Source organism: Miscanthus floridulus, chromosome 19 (genome assembly GCF_019320115.1).
Source record: "Miscanthus floridulus cultivar M001 chromosome 19, ASM1932011v1, whole genome shotgun sequence".
NCBI classification, from domain to species: domain Eukaryota; kingdom Viridiplantae; phylum Streptophyta; class Magnoliopsida; order Poales; family Poaceae; genus Miscanthus; species Miscanthus floridulus.
The window spans coordinates 19,570,399-19,594,799 of NC_089598.1; the positions used below are offsets into that span (position 1 = coordinate 19,570,399).

Consider the following 24,401-nt stretch of genomic DNA (forward strand, 5'->3'; position numbering starts at 1 on the left):
TTTCAAAAAATATTTTCTAAACCTTTGAGGGAAAAATTGAAATAAAAAACTCAAGTTTCAAAAAAAATGTTTAAAGGTAGGCCAAAGAGAAAGAGGTGGTGGGCGAGTGGTAAAGCGGTGAGACGGCATGCTGCTACTGGCAACAGGGGATGGAGGATGGTGGTTGGGCTAGGTTTGGGTGAGGGAGCTCGAGCTCCACTAGGTTAGCGTGGCGGCAGCGGAGGTAGTGAATTCCATGGTAGCATCGTGAGGGGATGGCCGGAGGAGGGCAGCAGGCGGGGGAGTGGACGTTGTACATGTTCCAACTAACCGAGTGTGGAAGACAACCAAAGGAAGGAGAAGACAAGTGATACCGTTCGATCCAAATCCAATGCCTGATGTGTGTTGCCTGAGAAGAATGGAAAAAACAGTCGCCTATTGATTAGCAATTCCATTTTTTTAATAAAAAATGAAGTGGCAAGGGTTTCACCTTGGTGGCCTATCCGCCTATGACATGTTGTTGTCAAGCTTGAGCCATCTATCGCCTTTGATGATCCTCCCTTTTCACTGATCTAGAGAGAGGAAGAAAGGGGAGGGGGGAGAGGGAGAGAGAGAAGAGAAAAGAAAAGCATTTATATCTACCCATTCTTTCTAGTGTTTGTTCCTTAGTTACACGGAAATAAAATAATGATGTCCTAAGACTAATGCAGGTTAACCAGACCTTGAATTGGTTGAGTAGCACTTACGAGATAATGGCAATCGTGTCGTGGGCCCTTATGCTTTATAATAAACTAACGTACATTAGAGATTTAGAGGTGCTAGGAATGAGTTGGTTCCTGCACTAGCAAATTTTGTCGCGAGTATCATAATCCTATTGCCAAATTTTGCCGTGATGTGTATCATGTTCCTCATGCCTAAATTTGAAATTTGTAAGTGATGCATCGTAAGAACGGTTCCAAATGCCTAATTTTATTTGTTGGCGCACTGTAGCAAGCCGGACCCATATCAAACTGGCCCTGAATCAGATTAACATGATCGGCCTAATACTGAATAGTGAATTTATCTTCAATTCGTTATCAGTTCGACTTTATTGCTTTATTATATGTATGTATATAATCAAATCATCAGTTCGCTTGCACAGTCGTATTACGCTAGTCGACGTACGGACCATGGTACGCCTTACAACACATCAAATTTACAATATATACATGTACATGTGTAGATACGTATATATATGTGACGGCGCACCATTTTAGCTGCCAAAGTGGCAGCTGCTTCGTCGTTGGCTTCAGCCCCGTTTCCTCCTCGTGGCGACGATAGCCGCCATCGAGATGGCGGCCACCGACGAGGCCCAGATGACGCCGGGGCGGTTGCGGACGAAGAAGTTGGCCATCCTCTGGTCGTGGTACTCTCTCACCTTGTCGATCTCCCGGTCCATGGCCATGTACACGGACGGGTACGTGGCGTGGCCGTCGATGTTCTTGATCAGCTCGTGCACCTCCTGCCCGCCGCCGGACCCGCCGCGGACCACTCCGGCGCGGCGGAGAATCCGCACGTCGGCCGCGTCTTCCACGATCTCGTTCACCATCTGGAAGTAGCGCGTGATGGGCTTGCTCTGCTCCTCGTACTCCCGCGCCAGGAGGTTCCGGGCCACCGTGGCCAGCTTGAAGTCGTACACCAGCGCCGGCAGCAACACCGTCGGCTGCGCGAACTCGATCTCGGCGCGGCCGTTCTCGGAGGCCTGGAGACGGACCCCGGACCGCCGGAGATCCCTCGCCGTCGGCATGCGAGACGGCCTGCCGGTGACGCCCCCGCCCTTCCCCTGCGCCGGCTTCACCACGCTCATGTGCAGGCAGTCCAGGAGCGTGCGCGCCGCCGTCTCCTTGCTGGCCGCGACGTCCTTGAACGGGCTGTCTGGGGGCGCCGCCGCGGTCTTCTTCGTGGAGAAGGGCGAGTAGTACCAGCAGAAGCGGTGGATCACGTCGGCGAGGTTCTGCGCCGTGACGTCCAGCTTGTACTCGCGCCCCATGGATTCCTTGACGTCCTTGAAATCGGATTGCTCTACAGTCTCCGTGGTGACGGCCTCGATGTGGCGGGCCACGTTGAGCAGGTCCTGCAGCCGGAGCTGGTTCTCGAGCTTGATCACGTCCGTGACCATGTCGAGCATGTGGCGCGACTTGAAGATCTGGTCGACGGAGTCGCGGTCCGCGTTCTTCCTTGTGATCGCTTCGTTGAGCTTTGGCAGGAAGCCGACGACGAGGAAGATGCCGTCGACCACGCGCTTCTTCTTTGCGTCCCAGCGTTCGTCTGTCACCTCCGCAGGATCTCCTGCTTCTGCATCAGCGACAGCGTCGGAGAAAGAGAAAAGTAAATAGTAACAGACTCGATCGTATGACGACGTATGGTTGGAATGTGGGCGACGCACGATTACCTTCGGGTTGTCCATTGATTTTGGAATGGCATTTCCTGGCGAGGGCCAGGAGTAGGCTGTTGGCGCGCAGCATGTGGTCGTCGACGTGCCGGCCCGTGACGGCCTCGTAGACGAGCGCGGCCTTCACCCGGAAGCTGTTGCGCCGGTCGATGGCGCTCCGGTCATCGTGTGTGAAGAAGACGCTCGCGGGCGCGAACTCCGCCGGGTGCTCCGCGCGCAACCGCTCGTACGCCGTGGACTTGAGCATGGCATCGTATGGTGGCGCCGACAGGGCAGCGGCGGCGTTTCCCTTGGCCGTGTCGTCGGTGGTTCCGCTCATTTTCGCTTTGGTTTCGGGTGGCGACGCTTCAGAACTGGTAAGCATGGCATCGTACGGTGGCGCCGACAGGGCAGCGGCGGCGTTTCCCTTGGCCGTGTCGTCGGTGGTTCCGCTCATTTTCGCTTTGGTTTCGGGTGGCGACGCTTCAGAACTGGTGGTGGTGGGTGACCGATCGGGTTTTATAGGTCTCGCTCGGAAGGGCCGTGAGGACAATGCCACTCTTTCTGAATTCGCCAGTAATCCCTTTCTTGCGCGTGATCAGAGGCCGCAAGCAGCTTACGCGACATGGAGGAATAAGAATTCAGGGTCTGTTTAGAATATAGAAATAGAAATTTCACAAAAATTATATAGAAAGAACGTCTCGCGCGTTGTTACGGGAATTGCTGGTGAAATTATACTACTTATATTTACTAATATGATTGATGTAAACAACTAAATCAGCATGTTCGCTGGTTGGTTTCTGGCCTGATAAACCGGTTTGTTGTGAGAGAAAAATACTGTACCATGGCTGGTAAGCTCAGGCTGAAACCAACAAGCGAACATGCTGAATATATATTAGTAAATGATATGGTTTGCTAATGTGAATAGCTTGAATAAAGACATAATGGTACGTATTAGTGGACGCTGATGTGGACTTTGCATGGCGAGATAGTTGAATGTGCCAGTGGGATGTTCTAGTGGATGCTGATATGGACACTTTGCATAGCAAGATAAATTGCTAGTGGGGTTTATCTTTATAAGAGATATAGATTCCACGTAATTGAGTTCAATTTCGAAAACGTAAGAAACTACTAGAGAAATTCTTTATTTGACGACACTACTAATAAGATGAACTATTTCTTCATTGGCTCTGCGTGCGTTTCTTCATTACCACCTTTAGGTAAATTAAACATTTAATTAACCCAAAATAAATCTAGCCGATTTGATAACTGGCTGTTAAGGAATCCAGGTTGGACAACACGACGATCAGGGATCGATCCCAAGCTGATGTGCCGGTCCAGAATGGAGGCCCCCGCAAGCTTCCCCACAGATTACACCCCTCTAGGCATCGCGCACTGAAGGCTCATGCACTCATGCTCGGGTCGCGTAGAGCCGTAGACCATTCCCATGCTCCGAAGGTATTACTGACCAAGCGGACGGGACGTGGTCACGACAAGTATAAAGCACCTGAAACATGGAAACCCGTGCTGGGGCACAAGGCATACACAACAGTCCAACACCATGCGCTTTACAGGATTCCTCAATACCATCATAGCTACGCTTTCGATATATAGACACCCTTGACACTGAAGATGCACCATCAGCAATGCCCGTGTCAAGAGCAGTGAGCTCAAGGGTAGGAGGACCTCGGCTACGTAGATCGTAGCCGTTGTCCGTGGTGGCCGGCCGGGTTATACCCCCTTGCCGCCGTTCCTCGTCGGTGGGTTATGCCCTCAGCCGCCGGCTTAGATAGAAGAGAGGGAGAGAGATTAGATGGTAATTCTTTTTTTAATTGCCAAGTGTCTGGTTACAAGATATGTATAGCCTCCGGCTCAACCAAAAGGAGTAACAAAGTCCACTAATTAAGGACTAACCAAAATAGCTAATAGATTTCCTACTTTCCCTCCTAGCCACTGCTGGAGGACGCCCTCTGGGTGCTGGCCGCGCGCACAGCAGCGCGTTCCTGGGCCCTGCGCACATCTCGGGCCCTATGTCGCCTAGTGTAGACTTGTTTGAACATGACATCTCCCTCCCCGTCGAGAGCCAGCTCGTCCTCGAGCTGGAATTGGGGAAACTTGGAGCGGAGTGTGGCGACATCTTCCCAGGTGGCCGACGCGGCTGAAGCTCCCTTCCACTGAACCAGTGCTTGATGCACACCCCGGGCCAGCCTGTACCGCACCGCGCGCTCCGGCTCAGGATCAATGGCACCATGGTGAAGTAGCGGCAGCTGTGGAGGCTCGGTCGGCGGTGTCCCTTGGTACTTCTTGAGCAGCCCCACATGGAACACGTTGTGGATGCGGGCGCGAGGGGGTAGTTCCAGCCGGACAGCAACCTCGTTGATGAGTTCGACGACGCGGTATGGGCCGAAGAAGCGCGGCTTCAGCTTGCCGCCCACAGCTTGAGGTAGAGACGACGCCGTGCGCTGACGGAGTCGAAGCAGCGCCCAGTCACCCACCTGATAGGTGACCTCTCGGTGCGCGCGGTCGTAGAAGCGCTTCTGGTATGCCTGTGCCTGCTCCAGGCGATAGCGGATGTCCGCTAGGAACGTCGCACGCTCCTCCATTGTCTTGGCGACGGCCGGCACCCTGGTGTCCCCAGGTTCATAGGAGCGGATGGAGGGAGGATCACGCCCGTAGACAATGCGGAAGGGAGTGTCCCGCAAAGACGTCTGGTACGCCGTGTTGAAGAGGTACTCTGCCCATGGCAGCCACCGAAGCCATTCGCGCGGCCTGTCCCCCACTAAGCACCGGAGGTACATGATGATGACGCGGTTGGCCGACTCGGACTGCCCGTCGGACTGGGGGTGAAACGCCGAGGTCATCTGTAGCTTGGTGCCCATCAACCGCATCAGCTCCTGCCAGAATGACGACGTGAACACCGTGTCCCGGTCGGAGACCATGGACTGAGGGACACCATGGAGCCTGACGATGTCGTTGAAGAAGGCCTGGGCGACGGATTCAGCAGAGTACGGGTGTGCCAATGGGATGAAATGGCAGTACTTGCTGAACCTATCCACCACGGTGAGGATTACCGACTTGCCGCGAACTCGTGGCAGCGCCTCCACAAAGTCGAGCGCGACATCAGTCCACACACCCTGGGGAACCGGCAGAGGAAGGAGGAGGCCCGCAGGGTGCTGGTGCTCAGACTTGTAGCGTTGACAGACTTCACATGTACGCACCCGGTCCTGCACAACTTGCTTCATGTTAGGAAAATGGAAATCGCGGCGCAGCCTGTGGAGTGTCCGCTGTACGCCTTCATGGCCGTCCTCATGTATGGCCCCAACGATCTCCTGGAGCAGCGGGGAGTCAGCCGGGATGTATAGCCGCCCAGCAAACTGCACCATGCCGTCCACCAGCGCCCAGGGGGCTGGTCTGGTGCCTGCTGCGAGCTCAGCCTGAAGAGCAACAAGTGCCGGGTGTTCCAGCTGAGCTTGCCGGAGCTTGGCGATGAAATCGAAGCGCGGAGAGGAGAGGGCCAGCAGCTCGCCCGCCACTGTGTCGCGCCTAGACAGCGCGTCGGCGACCGCGTTCGTTGCACCCGGCTTGTATTCGACGGAGAAGTCGAATCCCAACAGCTTGCCAACCCAATGGTGTTGCGGAATGGTGGCCAAGCGCTGGTCCAGGAGGTATTTCAAGCTGTAGTGATCTGTCCGAACGGTGAAGCGGCGCCCCCAGAGGTATGGACGCCAGTGACGCACCGCCTGGACCAAGCCAATGAGCTCACGCTCATATGCTGCCAGGGCGTGATGTCGAGGTGCGACCTGCCGGCTGAAGAAGGCGATGGGGTGTCCCTCCTGGATGAGGACAGCACCAAACCCGTGGGACGATGCGTCGCACTCGACGACGAATGTCTTGGTGAAGTCCGACATAGCGAGCACCGGTGCCGAGGTGACTGCCTCCTTCAGGGTGAGGAAAGCCGAAGTAGCCTCAGGACCCCAGGTGAAGCCCTCCTTCTTGAGGAGCACGGTGAGCGGCGCGGCGATGGAGCCGTAGTTGTGGATGAACTTGCGGTAGTAGCCCGCAAGCCCAAGGAAGCCGCGCACCGCCCGTGCGGAGCGAGGTACCGGCCAGTCGTGAATGGCCTGTACCTTGGAGGAGTCCATGGCCACCCCTGCCGCCGAGATCGTGTGGCCGAGGTAAGCGACAGAGGCGACCCCGAAAGCACACTTGGAGCGTTTGACGAAGAGGGTGTGCTGACGAAGCTCGCTGAGGACGGCGCGGAGGTGTCGTAGGTGGTCGGCCCAGGACTTGCTGTAGATCAAAATGTCATCAAAGAAAACAAGGACAAACCGGCGGAGGAACGGCCTCAAGACGTCGTTCATGAGGGCCTGAAATGTTGCCGAGGCATTGTAGAGGCCGAACGGCATCACCAGGAACTCATATAGGCCGTCGTGTGTGCGGAACGCCGTCTTGTGTACGTCCTCCGGCCTCATGCGCACTTGGTGGTACCCCGAGCGCAAGTCGAGCTTGGTGAAGTACTTGGCGCCATGGAGCTCATCCAAGAGCTCGTCGACGACGGGGATAGGGAACGCGTCCTTCACCGTGACCACGTTGAGTGCACGGTAGTCGACGCAGAATCGCCAGGACTTGTCCGGCTTCTTGACGAGGAGGACCGGCGAGGAGAAGGCGGAGTCGCTGCGCCGGACGATGCCGTTCGCGATCATGGTCGCGCACTGCTGCTCCAGCTCCGTCTTGTGGGCGGCCGGATACCTGTAGGGCCGCACTGCCACCGGCTCGGTGCCGGGCTTGAGGAGGATGCGGTGTGCGCGGCCACGCACTGGAGGGAGGCCCCGTGGCTCCGCGAACACGTCGGCGAACGCGGCGAGCAGCTCCTCCAGGAGGGGCTCGGCCACCGAAGTAGAGTGGAGGCGCGGTGGTGTTGGCGGAGCGACGCTGCGCCAGCAGACCTGCTGGTCTGCCATCTTGAACGCCATGGTCCCTGCAGCCATATTCCAGACAATATCGCCCAAAGTCGCCAGCCACTGGGTGCCCAGCACTAAGTCATATCCGGCCAGGGGCATGATGTACAAGTCGACCGCGAACGGCCGGTTGTGGATGACAACGGGCGCTTGGCGCAGAACGCCCGGACAGGAGATGCGTTCGCCATTGGCCACGGTCGCCGTGAGCCGAGGCCGAGGCTCGACGGGCAGGCCAGCCCGCTGCGCGGCTGCTTCGCCGATGAAGCAGTGGGTGGAGCCCGTGTCGATAAGGGCGAGCAGCGTGGCCGCGCCCACCTGCACCTCAAGCTGGAGAGTGCCACACACAGGGACGCCGGCGACGGCGTGTAGAGAGTAGACCGGCGCCTCCTCCTCGGGTACCTCCTCATCCAGCACGACCCCGTCGATGTAGAAGATGCGGCGGCATACTCTGTTGTGGCCGCGGGAGTAGGGCTCATTGCAGTTGTAGCAGAGCCCGAGTTTACGCCGTTCTGCCTGCTCCTCCATGGAGAGGCGCTTGCCCCCAGCCCTTGGTGGTGGCGCCGGTAGGGCCAGGGTTTGCGCCTGGGAAGCTGGCAGCGTCTGGAGCGCCGGGGTCGGGGTGACGGGCGCTGGCAGGGCCGCCAGGACGCCTGGGCGCGGTGCAGGCGGTGGACCAGGCGCGCGCGGCACAGTCTTGGCGTGGGTGGAGTTGAGGCGGTCCAGTTCGACGAGTTCCAGGGCCCGCGCCAAACTCATGGCCGCCGCCAGTGTTTCGGGCGCGTGGATGCGCACTTGGTGGCTGAGCGGTGGCAGCAACCCGCCGGTGTAGAGCTGCACCCGCTGGCCCTCCTCGAGGCGGCCCGCGCGAGGGAGGAGCGCCTGGAAGCGGTTGGAGTACTCCTTGACCCACCCCGTGCGGCGGCACTCGGAGAGCTCGAACAGCGGGGCGGACCGCAGCACCGGGCCAAAGCGAAGGTTCAGGAGCTCCTTGAAGCGCCCCCATGGCGGTGTGCCCTCATCCTCCTGGAGTTGGATGAACCACAGTTGGGCCACGTCCTCCAGGTTGTACGACGCCATCCACACCTTCTCCTCCGGCATGGTGCGTTGCTGGCGAAAATACGACTCACACCGATTAATAAAAATCAGTGGGTCGGATTTACCGTTGAAGCGCGGGAAATCCATCTTCTGGAACCGCGGGGGGCGATCCGTGTGATGCTGGCCGTCGTGGTGGGTGCTGGACTCGGACGTCGAGCTGAGCTTCTCCTGCATGCCCGCCATGTCGGATTGCATCTGGGACATGTTGGTGGTCAGGGTCTGGAGCATCTTCATCATGTCAGCCATGGTGGGCGGATCAGCGTCACCCATGTTTGGCAGCGCGGACGTGGCTGTGGACGGAGATGAAGGGGATGGTGGTGGTGGCTGGAAGGGTGGTGAGGCGGCTGTGGAGGACTGGGAGTGGTGGGAAGAAGAGGATCGTCGGCTCTGGGATACCAGGTTGTCAAGAGCAGTGAGCTCAAGGGTAGGAAGACCTCGGCTACGTAGATCGTAGCCGCTGTCCGTGGTGGCCGGCCGGGTTATACCCCCTTGCCGCCGTTCCTCGTCGGTGGGTTATGCCCCCAGCCGCCGGCTTAGATAGAAGAGAGGGAGAGAGATTAGATGGTAATTCTTTTTTTAATTGCCAAGTGTCTGGTTACAAGATATGTATAGCCTCCGGCTCAACCAAAAGGAGTAACAAAGTCCACTAATTAAGGACTAACCAAAATAGCTAATAGATTTCCTACTTTCCCTCCTAGCCACTGCTGGAGGACGCCCTCTGGGTGCTGGCCGCGCGCACAGCAGCGCGTTCCTGGGCCCTGCGCACATCTCGGGCCCTATGTCGCCTAGTGTAGACTTGTTTGAACATGACAGCCCGTCTCTAGTAAACGGCCGAGAATGCACAGAAGTGGCCACTTTGGTCAAGAAAAACGAGGCATGGTTTTCTAATGAGTCATTAAGTTATCAGCCCTAACAAGCAAAGGACAACAACAAGGGTAATAATCTTAAGGTAAACAGTGACTGGCATAGCAGAAACTGACTCCAGTTTGTTCCATATGTATCACTGCGAGGCTGCCTGCGCGACTGCTTCCAGCATCCCCTTATTCTTCAAAACTGTCGTTGAACTGGTCTCCTCACTTTCACTGCATCACGGTCCTTTGAGACAAACCAGCCACCTGGACATTGGAGCGATGGAGCCAACAGCTGGTCTTCCATGTAATGTACAGGGGTTTTCTCATCCTTCAGCTTACTGTAGGATGAAGAACTGAAGATCTTTAAGGATACCACTTGTGGTCCCCTTTTTACATGACATAGGGTCGATCGATGAAGGCCCACTGGAAGATTTGTTCGTATTGTTCAGCGGCATGGTCCCACGTAAAGTCTTTTGACATGCCCCGCTTCATGAGCCCTTCCCAGGAAGACTTGTGTTCCCTGTATGTCGAAATTGCAGTTCGCAATGTCTGCAAAAGGATCAAAATCCAATTATGAAATGTTCTGCCCCATAATGAATAGTGGTTCAGTTCTTACTGTTGCTGGGTAAAAAAATATCAATCTGGTAAACAGTAAACGAACTGATCCTGAAACCACCTGTGCATAAACTGCCTATACTACTCTTCCATTGTTTCTTAAGAAACTTTCAGCTTCTGTAACTGATACTCCCTCTGGTCAGGAGAACCTGGCGTTTCAGACAGCATATACTCCCCCCCCCCCCCGTCCATGAATGTTAGGAGTACTTTGACCAGAGAGAAGTCAATATTATCTTAGATGCACTTTTGAATACAAATCTACTTATGCAAGTTTTATGCCCTAAACTTGCATATAATTTGACTAATTGTTGGTCAAAATTTGTAAAATCCGACTTTTCTCTTATAAAAAAACTCTTATCAATCCTGGACAGAGGTACACTAGTTGCAGTTCACTTTTGTTGTCGGAAATGACAGCTCCAGACCGGAGGGAGTAATTTCCAGGCTTGGTTCAATAACATATTGGCCAAGGTAAAAGCAGAACTAATTAATAGTTCATTTTAAAAATATATGACGTTTAGGACAGGCTAATTAGTTTGAACTCAATAGGTTGTCCCAAACGTCATATATTTATAGACGGAGGGGCACTTGTGCTAAGAAATTAAACAAAAAGAAAACATGAATATAGCTCTATTTTCACATCATAAGCACATACCGGACATGTAAATTCACATCCTGCACCTGACACAAGTCAGTCTAGAACCAGGGGTGAATTTTCCATGTATGCTTCAGGCTTCGATTTCCCACTAATTCCAACTTGCCATAGATCAGTTGATGGGAGGTGCAGGTAGCCAGGTATAAACCCATCACCCAGGTTTTAAGTCGTCCTCGACTCAAATTTGGTTGCCTATTTATTATTATTTACAACACCACCTAGGCCTCGTAAAGTGGAGCTTATAGCAGCTTTTACTGCTCCCACAAGCTCCAAAGGCCAAAACTCCCCCAGGAGCCCAACTCCTACAATCTGCTACTGCCAAAAGTTTAGTTTGTGATGAAGGCCAGAAGCTAGAGGAGTTCTTTCTAGATTATTTTTCTTTTTTAATAAAGTTCCCATATACCAACACAAGATCACAATAAAACTCATTTCCCCATAAAACCAAGTGCATGCTTTGTTATTAGAATTGGCTAGACGGTTTGTTAGCACAAAGTGAGTTCGGCAATGTTTCATCCATAAATTATAAGGGTCATTGTAATCACATACTATGATCAAGATCCTAAGTTCCTAACAGAATTAAAGTTTGATGGAAACTTACCCACAACATGTTTTCCGTGGTTAGGGGTGCAAATGCCCACCTGCAAATATGTATGCAGTAAAAATTGATCAGGAGCTCACTGATGAATGGAGCAAACTACTGCAATCATTGTAAGCATTCAATTGATTCCAGAATCCAGCTGAAAAACAAAAAGAGAGAGAGAGAAGGAACTGCAAATGTTTAAATGAAGCTGTACTTACCCCGTACCCTGTTCTCCATTCTCACCGAAAGGGTTGAAATTCTCCACAGTATCCTGTTCAATGAACAAAATAGGTGAAAAAACATTCTACCTTGGTACTAATATAACAAGTCAGTATTATAGGATGGCTGTCTTACTCTAAGCCCCCCAGTTGCATGGACAACAGGAACTGTGCCATACTGCATAGCATATAGCTGATTCAGACCACAAGGTTCGAATCTGGATGGCATTAACAATATATCGCAGCTGCACAAAAAAGGAGAGATCAATATCCCAAGTATAAAATGTACTTATAAGATGTCAAGTGAGTTCTTAACAACATGCTGTTGCATACCCGGCAGTTATTCGGTGGGAAACTGGAACACTAAATCCAACCCATCCACGAAATTTATCCTTGAAGTTCGACTCTGTAGATCTCATCCAGTCTTCGAGCTCTGGGTCACCAGATCCAAGCATGACCTACGTTAAATAAGAAGAAAAGTAGGTCAAAACACTCTAGTTGTAGGCTTCAAAAGGACAACTCAACTTCTAAATCCACTCCGAAGTCCGACCCATGCCGTTCATCAGCCTTCAGTTGGAAGTGAAAAGCAAATACTTGTGAGAAGGATAAGGGCATGGCTCAAGTTCTCCAACTCACATCTACCAGTGAGCTAATGTTTAAAATAGAATCTGCATTTTGAGTGGTGTGTGCGCATCCAAGAATGCAAGATGTTATTCAACATTCCAGGAAGGAGAATGTTGGAGGCCAAAGGGAACCACGGTGCCTCTTTTTCATACAAGTTTCTTAAGAAAAGTACTAAATATTAGCACCATTAGTAAATAAATTGATATAAAAGAGCAAATTCCAGCAACGGTCCATAAACTTCTCCCGTGTTCTCATCTTTGTCCACAGAGTCTCAAATTGCATATTCGGCACCTCAAACTTTTGTCATGGTTTTCAGATAGGTCCAAACGGGTCCAAATCAGCCCTGGCTTGCATGCCACCATGCTTGGCAGTCATGTGGGTCAAATTTGCATATATATTGTTTCGGTTCCAAATTATAGTTCACTTTTCTATAACTTTGACCAAGCTTTTAGAAAAGTATATTAACATCTACAAGTTCAAATAAATTCACTATCAAAACATATTTCATGAAGAGTTTAATGGAAGTAATTTGATATTATAGATGTCAGTGCATTTTTCTATAAACTTGGTCAAAGTTAGAGAGGTTTGACTTGGGAAGCTGGGATAAAACCAAAGTGAATTGTATTTTGGAATGGAGGAAGCAGTATTTACTTGTTGACTACTTCACAAATATTGTTTAGTAGATAGTCACATTAAGGAATTCCCTGAAAATGCTCTAACCCAAGAATTATTAGGGGGACATCTTCTCTAACCAATCATATGCGCTAGAGTTGAGGATTCCACTGGTTGCACGGTGGCATGCTAAATGCTATAATGCTATATTGGCAGTTGAGGCTGATTTGGACATGTTTGGACCTACCTGAAAACCAGGGACAAGTTTAAGGTACCAAATATATAATTTCAGAGATTTTGTACATGGATAAGAATCTGGGACAAGTTTAGGGATCACTGATGAAATTCCTCTTGTCAGGATTAAGCAAGTTTCTCTTAGCATTTCACCCTCTATGTTTAACCAACCCCTTATGCCTGTGCAACGGCAGCTCCATATCTCCACGTGGTAGCCCATTGAGAACCAATGTGAACAGCCCCTATAAGCAAGTATTCGAGCTACTACAGTAGCACTGGGCAGCTATGCGTTTATGCCAACTAATAAAAGTGGTTAAGAATAGGGAAAAAGAAATAAAGAATGAGAAGGGCTTTTTTTTGCGAGCGGGTTTGACCCGTTTTTCAAAATGAGAAGGGCTGGAACTGGAGAAAGCGATTTAGTCTAAGGACATTAGGAAAGTTAAGAAATCCTCTTAAAACTTGCAGACACATGTTAAAGAGTGATAGATTTGCACCTCAAATACTAATTTAATTCCACCTGTAACTAGATCACAAAAAAAAACACCTGTAACTCGTCCAAGTTGAAACTTGAAAGTAACAACCACATCTTGTATCTGTAATAACTGTCCTACTACCAAATCTGAAGTGCTGTACTATACTATCCCCAATATATTTGCACGCTTTGCCAAGCCTTGGTAGAGGCAGGATGTGTCACAAGCAGGGTTACATCTGGGACGTGCATGGCAACCAAGCTGAGATGAGAAAAGTGCATAGATGGGAAAAACATTTTCATATATTGGTCTACCCAGTACTAGCTTTCTGACCCTACTTTGAGTTAGAGGTGTTGCCAAAGAAGGCTGCTAAGTGGTAACTAAGTCAACCTGGACTGAAAGTACATACCCTCTTCTGAACCTTAACATGTTGCTCAGTAGCTAACACTGCTCAGAATCCTAGTTGATCTCTAAAGATAAGAAACCTGTCTTCACAGCTGCTGGTGCACCTCACCAGTTCAACAGTTATCCTGAACCTTTTCCCCCACATGATGGTTTTAACTCACTTTCCAGCTTACAATAATGGAGAAGAATCAGGACTTACAAATTGAACGTCGTCCCGCATGAGATGTGGTATGATAAGTTGAATGAGATCAATGCCTTTCTGATAGTCCAATCTTCCAATAAAGCCAATCTGTAAATTAAGTTAATAAACTGATCCATACTATTTCTTTAAAATAAAAATTTCATGTCTAAAGCATCAATATCTAACCAGAGGAACTTCAGGCCTTATAGGTAAACCCAGCTCCTTCTGCAATGCACTTTTACATTTGGCCTAAACCAACAATATCAGATAAAAAGGATAAGTGGAAGAAATGAGAAACAAAGAATAAACATAGGAGGCAATCATCCTAATGGATATACAGATGCTTTAGAGAACTGTCAGCGCACTTTTCCAGAGAGGTCATCAACAGAATAATGACAAGGGATACATTTGTCTGTGGCAGGGTTCCAATCATTAATGTCAATTCCATTTACAATTCCTGCAGTATAGAGGCATATTGAATTAACTTTTATCATCCGACTTGGTTGTTTTCATGAAGTAGTTGAAGAACAGAACAAATTAAAATGAATATGGCTACCGTTTAATACACTCTTTCTGGAGCTTAAGAGCTCATTGAGGCCCTGTCCACCTTCAGCAGTTGTGACCTCCCATGAATAACCCTAGAAATTAAACATAAAATGAAGAGTGAAGACAAGCAACACCTAAATTGAAGGGAGAATAGCTTTTAACAGATCAAAGAAAAATGAGATTGTAATATCACCTTACTGACAGTCACGATTCGATCTGCTGTCACAACTGCACCTTTCAAAAAATTAACTGCCTCGCCCTTGTCAAGGGCATGCCTCCTTGCCCATTCAGGGAATACCCACTCCAGAGCTCCATACCATTCAGGTGGCAACCCAAGGTCAGGATATGTGCTTGCAGGCTCTACACCCTACCACAATGAGATAACATATGGTTTGAGTAAACTGTGCTGTGCTGCCAAGTTATGTATAGACAACACAAAATGATAAGCTCAAACCTGATGTGCTAAATTATGTATTACAAGAATGCTGCGTGAGTCTTTATAAACACCATATGGTCTATATTTTGCAGCAAGAAGGCTGAAACAAACAAAATCAAGGTTAGGATGAAACGGATTACATAATGGAAACTAATTTAGCATTTTGAAACCAAAGGAAGGAAACAATAAAAGGGAAAACATCAGGAAATAAAGAGTACATGTCTATAATTGCACTTCAATTCAAAGTGAAACAGCTGACTGACAGCGAGCAGCAAATCATGTGAAACACATCAAACGAAAGAAGTATTATCTGAACAGCTAAATCATATTCATGACAAACAATAAGATGAAGCTCATTAGTCCATTAACCACTAATAGCACTAATGTGTCCCAACTCGTAAGACACCTGCATCATGCCGCTTGATCATCACACTTATGTACTAACTGTCAAAACATAAGTATAAGCATAACATGCACAGCCACAAAGACCATGCCAGCAAGGGACGTCAAATCTAAGAACAGACCACTGATGCAGGACCATACCACTATTAAAGCAGCATAGTACAGCTACTTAACTTTTTTTAAAGCAGTAAAACAGGGAAGAGAATGAAAATATACAGTAATTTTCACGAACACGCAGGAGAACTGTGTATCATTATATTAAGAAGAAGAAGATATACACTAGTCACAATGTTGATTTCTTCAAAGAACATACATTATGAAAGAAATAACACAAGATTGCATTGCAAACAGACTGAGTCCATAACAGCAATTGTGCGAAACAAGTATCCTTACATCTATAACAGATAAAAGGTTTGAAGTAAAACCATGCCAATACCCAGAACATGGGAAATATCATCTGTAGTAATACCAAGGAACATTCTTGGAGTGGTGAAATCAAGTTAAAAGAAAACTCAAATAACATATCTGAACTACAAACTGCTGTTTGAGATACAGAAACACAGGTATGTATTTGGCAAAGCTAGTCCAGCAACACTGGGTACTGTCAAGTATATGTCTTGTGTCTCATCTCCAGTCTTTACATACACATACATATGTATACAATAGGCACCTGGGCCATGGGCCTTATGGGCCAGACTAGAGCTATGTACTATATACTTGACAGGTACGAGTAAGGATAGTTTTCAGGATCCAAGACATGCACAAGATGAAGCATCGTAAGGAAGCTCAAAGGTATTCCAGCTTGTTGCATGGCAATAATGTGATGCAAGACTACATCTGAACTCTTCTGTTCATTGCCTATGCTTGGTGCTGTGCCAGTCTTTATCAGGCCAACATAAAGGACAAGGTTTGATTGTTTACCACATAAATCAGTCTCTAGAAACTAAATGATTGTCATTTCACAGTACTCATAGGCAATGCTTCAATGCGACAACATGCGTTTCTGTTTTGGAATAAAATGATGGTTCAGAGTATGCAGCTGATGGACTAACTACTAAGAACTAGAATCACCAGAATAAGTTGACTAAGTGTTAAAGAACTGATAAGCTCCTTGGAACTGCCAACAGTAATGTTTTCTCGGCTTTCATAAATATATACGCAGATGAAGTTGAACATACATGAAAAAAGAATCAAAGAATGTTAAAGTAATGTGGCATGCACTGCAAAATAAAGGTGTAGGCATGTAGGATTCAGATGAGTAGATCCACAACATACACTGGCACTAGACTGGCATGCCAATCATTCACAACAAACATGCAATTCTGTCCATAAATATATCCTCCCAATTCAAGGACCAAAGGAGCCTCACATGCAGCATAGCAAAGGAGCGTGTATCTGAACTGCAAAGATATATAGCACTCAAATCAATTTTTTGACAGAACTTAAATTGATCAAATAGGAGCTTTAACGTAACAAGCTTCTTACCTGATTATCACCAAAAGCACCAAACTTGTCTCCATATAAATTTCCAGGTCTGTGATATGAGGGATGATCAACAAACACCTAAACAGTTGACATAAAACCAAAAGATAAAAAAAAAGAACAACAAATAAGAATTCTGCAATCACCAGTTATATAAGACAAAAAAACATTACATATATCAAATAGACACTCCTAGAAACAGCAGAAATCAATGAACATGATCTGTCAATGCAACACGAGCTTAAGTTTTCTGATACCTTGTACATATGATTGTTTGTTTTATCATCTAGTGTCATCTTCACTCACAACCATTGTTGCAAATACAAATGTGCAACCATAGATGCATAAGACTTTAGCACCATAGACACAAGTGTGCTACTTTCATCAATACATCATATCAAATATATCTCTTCATTTTAATCTGGAAAATACTATATGCTGTTTGGATGCTAAAGACGACCGGGCAAACAACATGGAAATACAGAAATAACATCAGAACGTGTACACGTCAAGAAGCACATAGGACTAAATGGTAGGCAGTTATTAATTTGATCAGAAACAATAAGGTGATTGGATACCTACCCAGTCAACTGAATCTCTGTACTCATGGAAAAAGGTAACTTCATGTTCACCACCAAAGCATGGAATCTGAATGTGCTTTTCTGTGTAAAATGCATTTGCGTAATTCTTATCAGAGGTACCATTTAAATATCTGGGCATTACAACCATCACACGGTGACCACGAGCAGCAAGAGCAACTGGCAATGAACCACAAACATCTCCAAGACCCCCAGACTTTGCATAAGGAGAAGCTTCGCCAGTTACAAAGACAATGCTTTGTGTTACTTTAGCTCGAGCTTGCTCCTTTCCGACCACGATCTCAGAATCTTGCTCACTTGCCACAACTACTTTGTCGTCGATGGAACCCTCAGCAATCCCTGGATGTGAAATGAAGGATTAAAAAATGTGTCAAGGTCAGAGTAACAGAAGATAGAATTCTAACTTCATCAGGGAAAACAATTCTAGCAGCGATAAGAATGGTGCAACCAACATTCTGTTTGTTGGCCCCTTGGATCACCGGCAAAGGGTGAGCCGACCACTCACGGTCTTTGCCGACCACACACTATGACTAGAGGTAGAAGAAGGGAGGGAGAACAGAGCACACACACAGCACAAGTACCAGCGTTGGCCGGGGCTTTGCAGAGGAGATGGTAAAACTGAACTCGCTCCCTTTACTGAGTTGCAGTGGAGAACTATATATACAACTCTACCTATCTAATCATAGTACACAGACATGTCAGGCTGCGATGCTGCTACAGTGACTAGATGTGACAGCAGGGCTGACTTTGACGCCTGCCCCTGCTGTGGCTACAGTGCAGCAGCAGGGAGCCCTTTCGGCGCTGTCTGTCCCTGCCGCGCGTTCACACAAGGGGAGCAGCAGATTACTTAACAATTCTTCCCCTAATCCTGCTGCTAACCCTAGAACCTCCACCATGCCGATCATCTTCTTTAGCTCCGTGAACCGAAGACGGCCGAGCGGCTTGGTGTGGACGTCCGTGAGTTGCCGACCAGTTTCGATGAACTCGATGACGATCTGCCCTCCATCGACACAGTCCATGAGGAAGTGAAACTTGACGTCGATGTGCTTGCTCCGGTCGTGGAGAACCGGATTCTTCGCGAGGGCGATGGCGGGTTGATTGTCCACCATCAGTGCTGGTGGGTGAGCTTCCACACCGGTCAGCTCGCCTAGCAGCCAGCATAGCCACACAGCTTGGCACGCCGCTGTGGCCGCTGCCACGTACTCTACCTCGCACGTGGACAGCGCCACCACCTTCTGTTTCAGCGACAGCCATGAAATTGGAGCCAACCCAAGGAAGACGAGCACGTCAGAGGTGCTCCGCCGTCCGTCGATATCCTCCTCCATGTCTGTATCGCTGAACACAGTGAGTTGCAGCCTACTTCCGCCGGTCTTGGGAAGACGATCCCCTGATCCACCGTCCCCTTGACGTAGCGCAGCAGCCGCTTCACCGCAGCCCAGTGATCCTCTCAGGGATCCTCCATGAAGCGACTGACGTAGCCCACGGCGAACGCAATGTCCGGCCTCGTGTGGACTAGGTAGCGCAGACCGTCGACGATGCTCCGGTAGAGTGTTGCATCTATCTTCGCTGCGGTACTGGCCTTTGTCAGCTTCAGCCGCTCCTCCATCGGAGTCACGCACAACTTGCACTCAGCCATGCCGCTCCGCTCCAACAGCTTCGAGGCGTACGCGCTCTGACCGAGCGTGAGCGCCTCCTTCCCCTGTCTCATCTCGATGCCGAGGTAGTAGGAGAGCGCGCAGAAATCGCTCATTCGAAAACGAGCCGCCATCTCGCTCTTGAATCTGTCGATGTCCTCCGCACGCGCGCCGATGACGACTAGGTCGTCCACATACACGCCGACGACGAGCTCCTCCTTCCCCCGTCGCCGTGTGTAGAGCGTGCACTCGATTGCGCACCGCGTGAACCCAAACTCACCCAGCGTGACGTCAAGCTTGGCGTTCCACGCTCGCGGGGCCTGTCGCAGCCCGTAGAGCGTTTTGCGCAGTCGGAGCATCCTGTGCTCCGCTCCCTTGACGGCGAAACCCGGAGATTGCCTGACGAAGACCGTGTCCGCCAGTTCGCCGTTGAGGAAGGCCAATTTTACGTCCAGGTGATGGACGCGCCAGTCCTTCGCTGCTGCCAAAGCCAGAAGCAGTCGGACAGAATCCATGCGCGCTACCAGCATAAAAACTTCCTCGAAGTCGATGCCCTTGCGCTGGACAAAGCCTTGGGCGACGAGGCGCGCCTTATGCTTAACAATGGCGCCGCGCTCGTCCCGCTTGACCTTGTACACCCACTTCAGGCCGATCGAACGGCATCCTGGAGGTGGATCGACGAGCTCCCAAGTCTTGTTTTCCTCGATTGTCTTCATCTCCTCCAGCATCGTCCGTCGTCAATTTGCATCGCGCTCGGCCAGCGCGAACGTGAGTGGTTCCTCTGCACTGACGAGAAGCAGCTCTAGGTCATTGAGCAGCCGACTCGCCAGGCCTGAGGGTCTTGTGCCACCGACGATGTCATCCAACCTGCGGAACCACACCTCCTCACCGTCGTGGAAGGCATCCACGAACTCAGTGATGTCGCTTGGATGTGAGGCGAACTTGATTGGCGTCGATGGAGTTCCCTGTTCCACCGGAGTGGTCGGCACAGCACCTGAAGTGCTCGGCACCCCGGCTGTAGTGCTCGGCACTACTCCTGGACCGCTCGTCGCCACTCCTGTAGTGGTTGGCACCACTGCAAGAGTGCTCGACACCAATCTTGGAGTGGTCGACACCACTGCAAGACTTCTCGGCTCCGCTATAGGAGCGTTCGACACCTGTCCTAGAGTGGTCGGCACCACTGCAGGACCGCTCAGCACCCCTCCTGGAGTGCTCGGCACCCCTTCCGGAGTGCTCGGCACCGCCCTAGGAATGCTCGGCTCTGTTGCTGGAGTGGTCGACACCTCCTCTCCAGCATCTCCACCACCATGGATGACCAAGTGCTCGACAACGAAGGTGCTGGTGAAGCCGCTAGCTTCCCCCATGCCCGGACTGTCCCAGTCCCAGGCCGCCTCCTCGTCGAACACGACGTCGCGCGAGACAAACACCTTGCCTCCGCGTGGGTCGTAGAGCCGGTACGCCTTGGTACCTTCCGCGTAGTCCAGGAGCACCATCGGTGTGCTCCTGTCTTCGAGCTTGCCGAGGTGAGGCTTGGTGTTCCTCACATGGCCGACGCAGCCAAATGTTCGGAGGAAGGACACATTCGGCTTGCATCCATACCAAGCCTCGAACGGCGTCTTGCCCTTGAGGGCTTTGGTGGGCATGCGGTGGAGGATGAACACCGTCGTGGTCACTGTCTCACCCCAGAACCTTGCCGGCATGCCCTTGGCCTTCATCATGGATCGAGCCATGCTGACCACCGTCTGGTTCCGCCGCTCCACCACGCCATTCTACTGTGGCGAGTACGGCGCGGTGTGGTGTTGCACCACACCCTGATCCGTGTAGTACGCAGCGAATTCCACCGAAGTAAATTCGCCGTCGCGATCAGTCCTCAGCACGCGCAACTTCTTGCCGCTCTCCGCCTCCGCACGCACCTTGAATTTCTTGATCGCCGCCGCCGCCTCGTCCTTGCTCGTCAGAAGTTGCAGCCACATATAGCGACTGCAATCATCCACGAGTAGGAGGAAGTACCGCCGACCACCGTTTGTGGCTGGCGTGATTGGCCCGCAGAGATCGCCGTGGACGAGCTCGAGAGCGTCCGCCACGCGATACTTATCTGCCTTTGGGAACGACAGCCTCCTCTGCTTCTCGGCCAGGCAGCTGTCACACAGCTCGCCTCCGTGCTTGATGTGGGGCAGCCCTCGGACCATCTTCTCCAACCGACCGAGCTCGTCGAAGCTGAGATGACCGAACCGGGCATGCCACAGCCACGGCTCCTCGGTGTGCCGCGCTGCCAGGCACACCGGCTGCTCCACCTTCAAGTCGAGCAGGTACAATCGATTCAGGGACCTCTTCACCTTGGCAAGAAGTCGCTGCTCTCGGTCCCTGATCCTGAGGACGCCGTCCTTGATCAGTACCTCGCTACCGCGCTCATCCAGCTGGCCAATGCTGATGATGCTTGAACGCAACTACGGGATGTAATATACATCCGTCAGCACGCGGTGTTCGCCGTTCTGGCACCTGAAGATGATGGTGTCGCGCCCTCGGATCGCCACCCTTGAGCCATCACCGAATTTCACCGTGCCGGTCACGTCGTCGTTCTGCTCGGAGAAGGCTTCCTTGGAGCCCGTCATGTGGATGCTGGCGCCGGAGTCCAGGTACCACCGCTGCTCCTGTCCGCTGCCCACACGTCTGAGGTGGACTTGGGCGCGCGGTTCGTGGAGGTGGATAGCCTTCAGAGCCTTCCCAAGCCCTTTTGTCGCCATCCCCTCTGCCTTCTGTTTGGGCTCAACGTCGTGCAGTGCACAGAACGTCGTCATCAGGCTCCCTGTACTCCGATGGCACAGCAGCGAGGATAGCCTCCAACGCTGACATGTCGTATTCTTCGTTGTCGGTGCCCTTGTCAACAGCATTCCAGAGCCGTCGGGCTCTGAGCATGACCTTCATAGTCACCGCCCACTCGTCATAGTTTGTGCGAGTCAGCGTCGGCCAACTGGTGCCGCTGACCTCCCGCACCGTGCGCACAACGACCTCCTATCGTGGCTGGGCAGCCACAGCAGCGCCGCTGCTGTCGCCCATCTCCAAACCGTCTGTCATTGCTAGCGGTTAGTCCCGCGACGACGCTTGTACGGCTCCGATACCACTTGTTGGCCCCTTGGATCACCGGCAAAGGGTGAGCCGACTACTCACGGTCTTTACCGACCACACACTATGACTAGAGGTAGAAGAAGAGAGAAAGAACAGAGCACACACACAGCACAAGCACCAGCGTTGACCGGAGCTCTGCAGAGGAGATGGCAAAACTGAACTCGCTCTCTTTACTGAGTTGCAGTGGGGAACTTTCTATACAACTCTACACATCTAATCCTAGTACACAGACATGTCAGGCTGTCATGCTGCTACAGTGACTAGATGTGACAGCAGGGTTGACTTTGGTGCCTGCTCCTGCTGTGGCTACAGTGCGGTAGGAGAGCCTTGCGGCGCCTACCCCTGCAACGGCTACAGTGCAGCAGCAGGGAGCCCTTTCGGCGCCGCATGTCTCTGCCGCGCGTCCACACAAGGAGAGCAGCAGATTACTTAACACTGTTCTCAGCTAAATGACAAATTCAGGTTGCCCCATGCTGACTAGTTTCCTAAACGATTCGAATGTATGGTCAGAGACAAATAAAACAAAGTAGAGCTGTGGTCCAAAGATAAGAGAAAGGTGGACCGACAGAACATCAATAAATATCCCACGAGTAGCCAAAAGAATAGATTTGTACAAAACTGGAACTGTAGTCCAGTGAACGGCAAAGCACAAGACGGTACCATGGGACTGACAGTGACAAGGTGCATATGGCCCTTCATAAGAAAATGAGACAGGGAAGTTTCTGATAATTAATATACGCACTGAAAGCTCCATTTCGTTCACTTATATGCTTTTTATAAAAGCAGGTTTTTCCTCCATAAAAAAACCTCCATCTTGTTTCCATCACTAAAAAACAGCCCGTTCGTTGGTTCGATAAGCCGCTTGTGCTGGTTTGTACGACTGATTTATTGTGAGAGAAAAACATTGTACCATGACTAATAAGCCCTAACTAAAACCAACGAAATGAAGGCCGGAAAACTGGAGCATTCCACTTCGGTCTCACAAAATGAGCTAGGTGATTACTTTTAGTGTTACTTCAGTAAAGTACTAAAGTGAGCTTACCACACGGACTGATATGATACCCCAACTTTCTAATAGGATATTCCGTTGAGTACTACTACTTGCAACGCCAGTTACAATCACACCACAAGGCAAGGAAGAGACAAACTCGTCAATTTTCCCCTACTTCCGAGGACATATGTGTCACCTGAATGAGTGAGAGTTGAGTTAGCCCCATTCCTCTTCCTACAAAATATTTATACAGCCTGTGCTACTGCAACTAGTATATGTCTGCTCAGATCCAACCACGTGCACACCTCCCGAAACCTCTACGGTGCACTGCCATCATGCCGAGGTACACCGTACACGCCACCCTGAACCCCATCGGCTCATGATCCAATACAGACACCTCAAAATTGCCACGGGTGTGCCCAAATGCGGGTCTCGATTATTTTACACTGTATTAGTGATCATGTGTGCCCGATTAATACTAACAGGGATCGATTCAACACACATTAACCCTTCAAAAGTTTACCCAACTTGTCAAACGCATTTCGAGCTGAACGAACCGATCAGCAACTAATTGAAAACCAGCAGGACCCAGGAGTTGGCTGAGGCAGTTACCTTCAGGTTCGAGGCCGAGGTCCCCCAGGCCGGCGTCGGGCACTGGCGGCGGCGTCGACGCCGGCTCACCCGTGGGCTCGGGCGGCGGCGCGAGGATGCCGGGCACGAGCGGGGGAGCCAGCAGCGCGGGTGGCAGCGGGCGCGGCGCGGGCCCCTCCCTGCTCAGCTCCGCGACGCACCGCCGGCGCACCACGCGCTGGAGCCGCCGCGGGCGCGCCCGATCGCCGCGGCCCGGCCCGGCGGCCCGCGCGAGGACGAGGCACGCGGCGCCCACGGCCGAGGGCGTCGCCATTGCCGAGAGGGAGAGCAGGAGGGCGGGGGGCCGTGGATGGCGCGGAGAAAGTGAGGGGAGCGAGGCTGCGGGGGCGCGCGTCCCGTGTCTTCTACTACCTCGGTGTACGGTGCCGCCTCGGCGCGCTTCCCGGGTGGCGTAGGAAGTGATGGGAGGCGAGGAGGGGTTTTTGGTTTGTTTGATTTGAGGAGAAGCACACAGCAAAAACGGATCCGGGGACTCTCCTCGCCTCGCCGAGTCGACGAAGTGGACAGGTGGGGTGGCGCCAGGCTGCCAGCCACAGAAAACGGAACGGGTGGGAGTACGTGCACGGGAAGCTCAGCGGGGTTGCAGCGAGCGCCGAGCGGACGGACGGACGAGGTCGAAGCGCTTTCAGTGGCAGCGTGGCGTGGGGAAG

The 24,401-nt window shown here is 51.1% G+C and overlaps 1 protein-coding gene and 1 pseudogene across 1 annotated transcript; both read right to left on the bottom strand.

Moving 5' to 3' along the window:
• Nucleotides 1-1,037: 1,037 nt before the first annotated feature.
• Nucleotides 1,038-3,161, bottom strand: LOC136529106 (uncharacterized). Its single transcript, XM_066522175.1, has 2 exons — nucleotides 2,411-3,161; nucleotides 1,038-2,313 (listed from the first exon to the last, which is right to left on the bottom strand). The coding sequence occupies exons 1-2, from the start codon at nucleotides 2,844-2,846 to the stop codon at nucleotides 1,268-1,270; spliced, it is 1,482 nt and encodes a 493-aa protein (XP_066378272.1). The 5' UTR covers nucleotides 2,847-3,161; the 3' UTR covers nucleotides 1,038-1,267.
• A 6,136-nt stretch (nucleotides 3,162-9,297) lies between these two features.
• LOC136527524 (soluble starch synthase 1, chloroplastic/amyloplastic-like) lies at nucleotides 9,298-24,238 on the bottom strand (annotated as a pseudogene).
• Between the last annotated feature and the right edge of the window lie 163 nt (nucleotides 24,239-24,401).

Coding starts and splice junctions, on each gene's coding strand:
- LOC136529106 (XM_066522175.1), bottom strand. CDS start 2,846: ATGAGCGGAACCACCGACGACACGGCCAAGGGAAACGCCGCCGCTGCC. Junction 2,314..2,410: donor AATCAATGGACAACCCGAAG/GTAATCGTGCGT, acceptor TCGCTGATGCAG/AAGCAGGAGATCCTGCGGAG.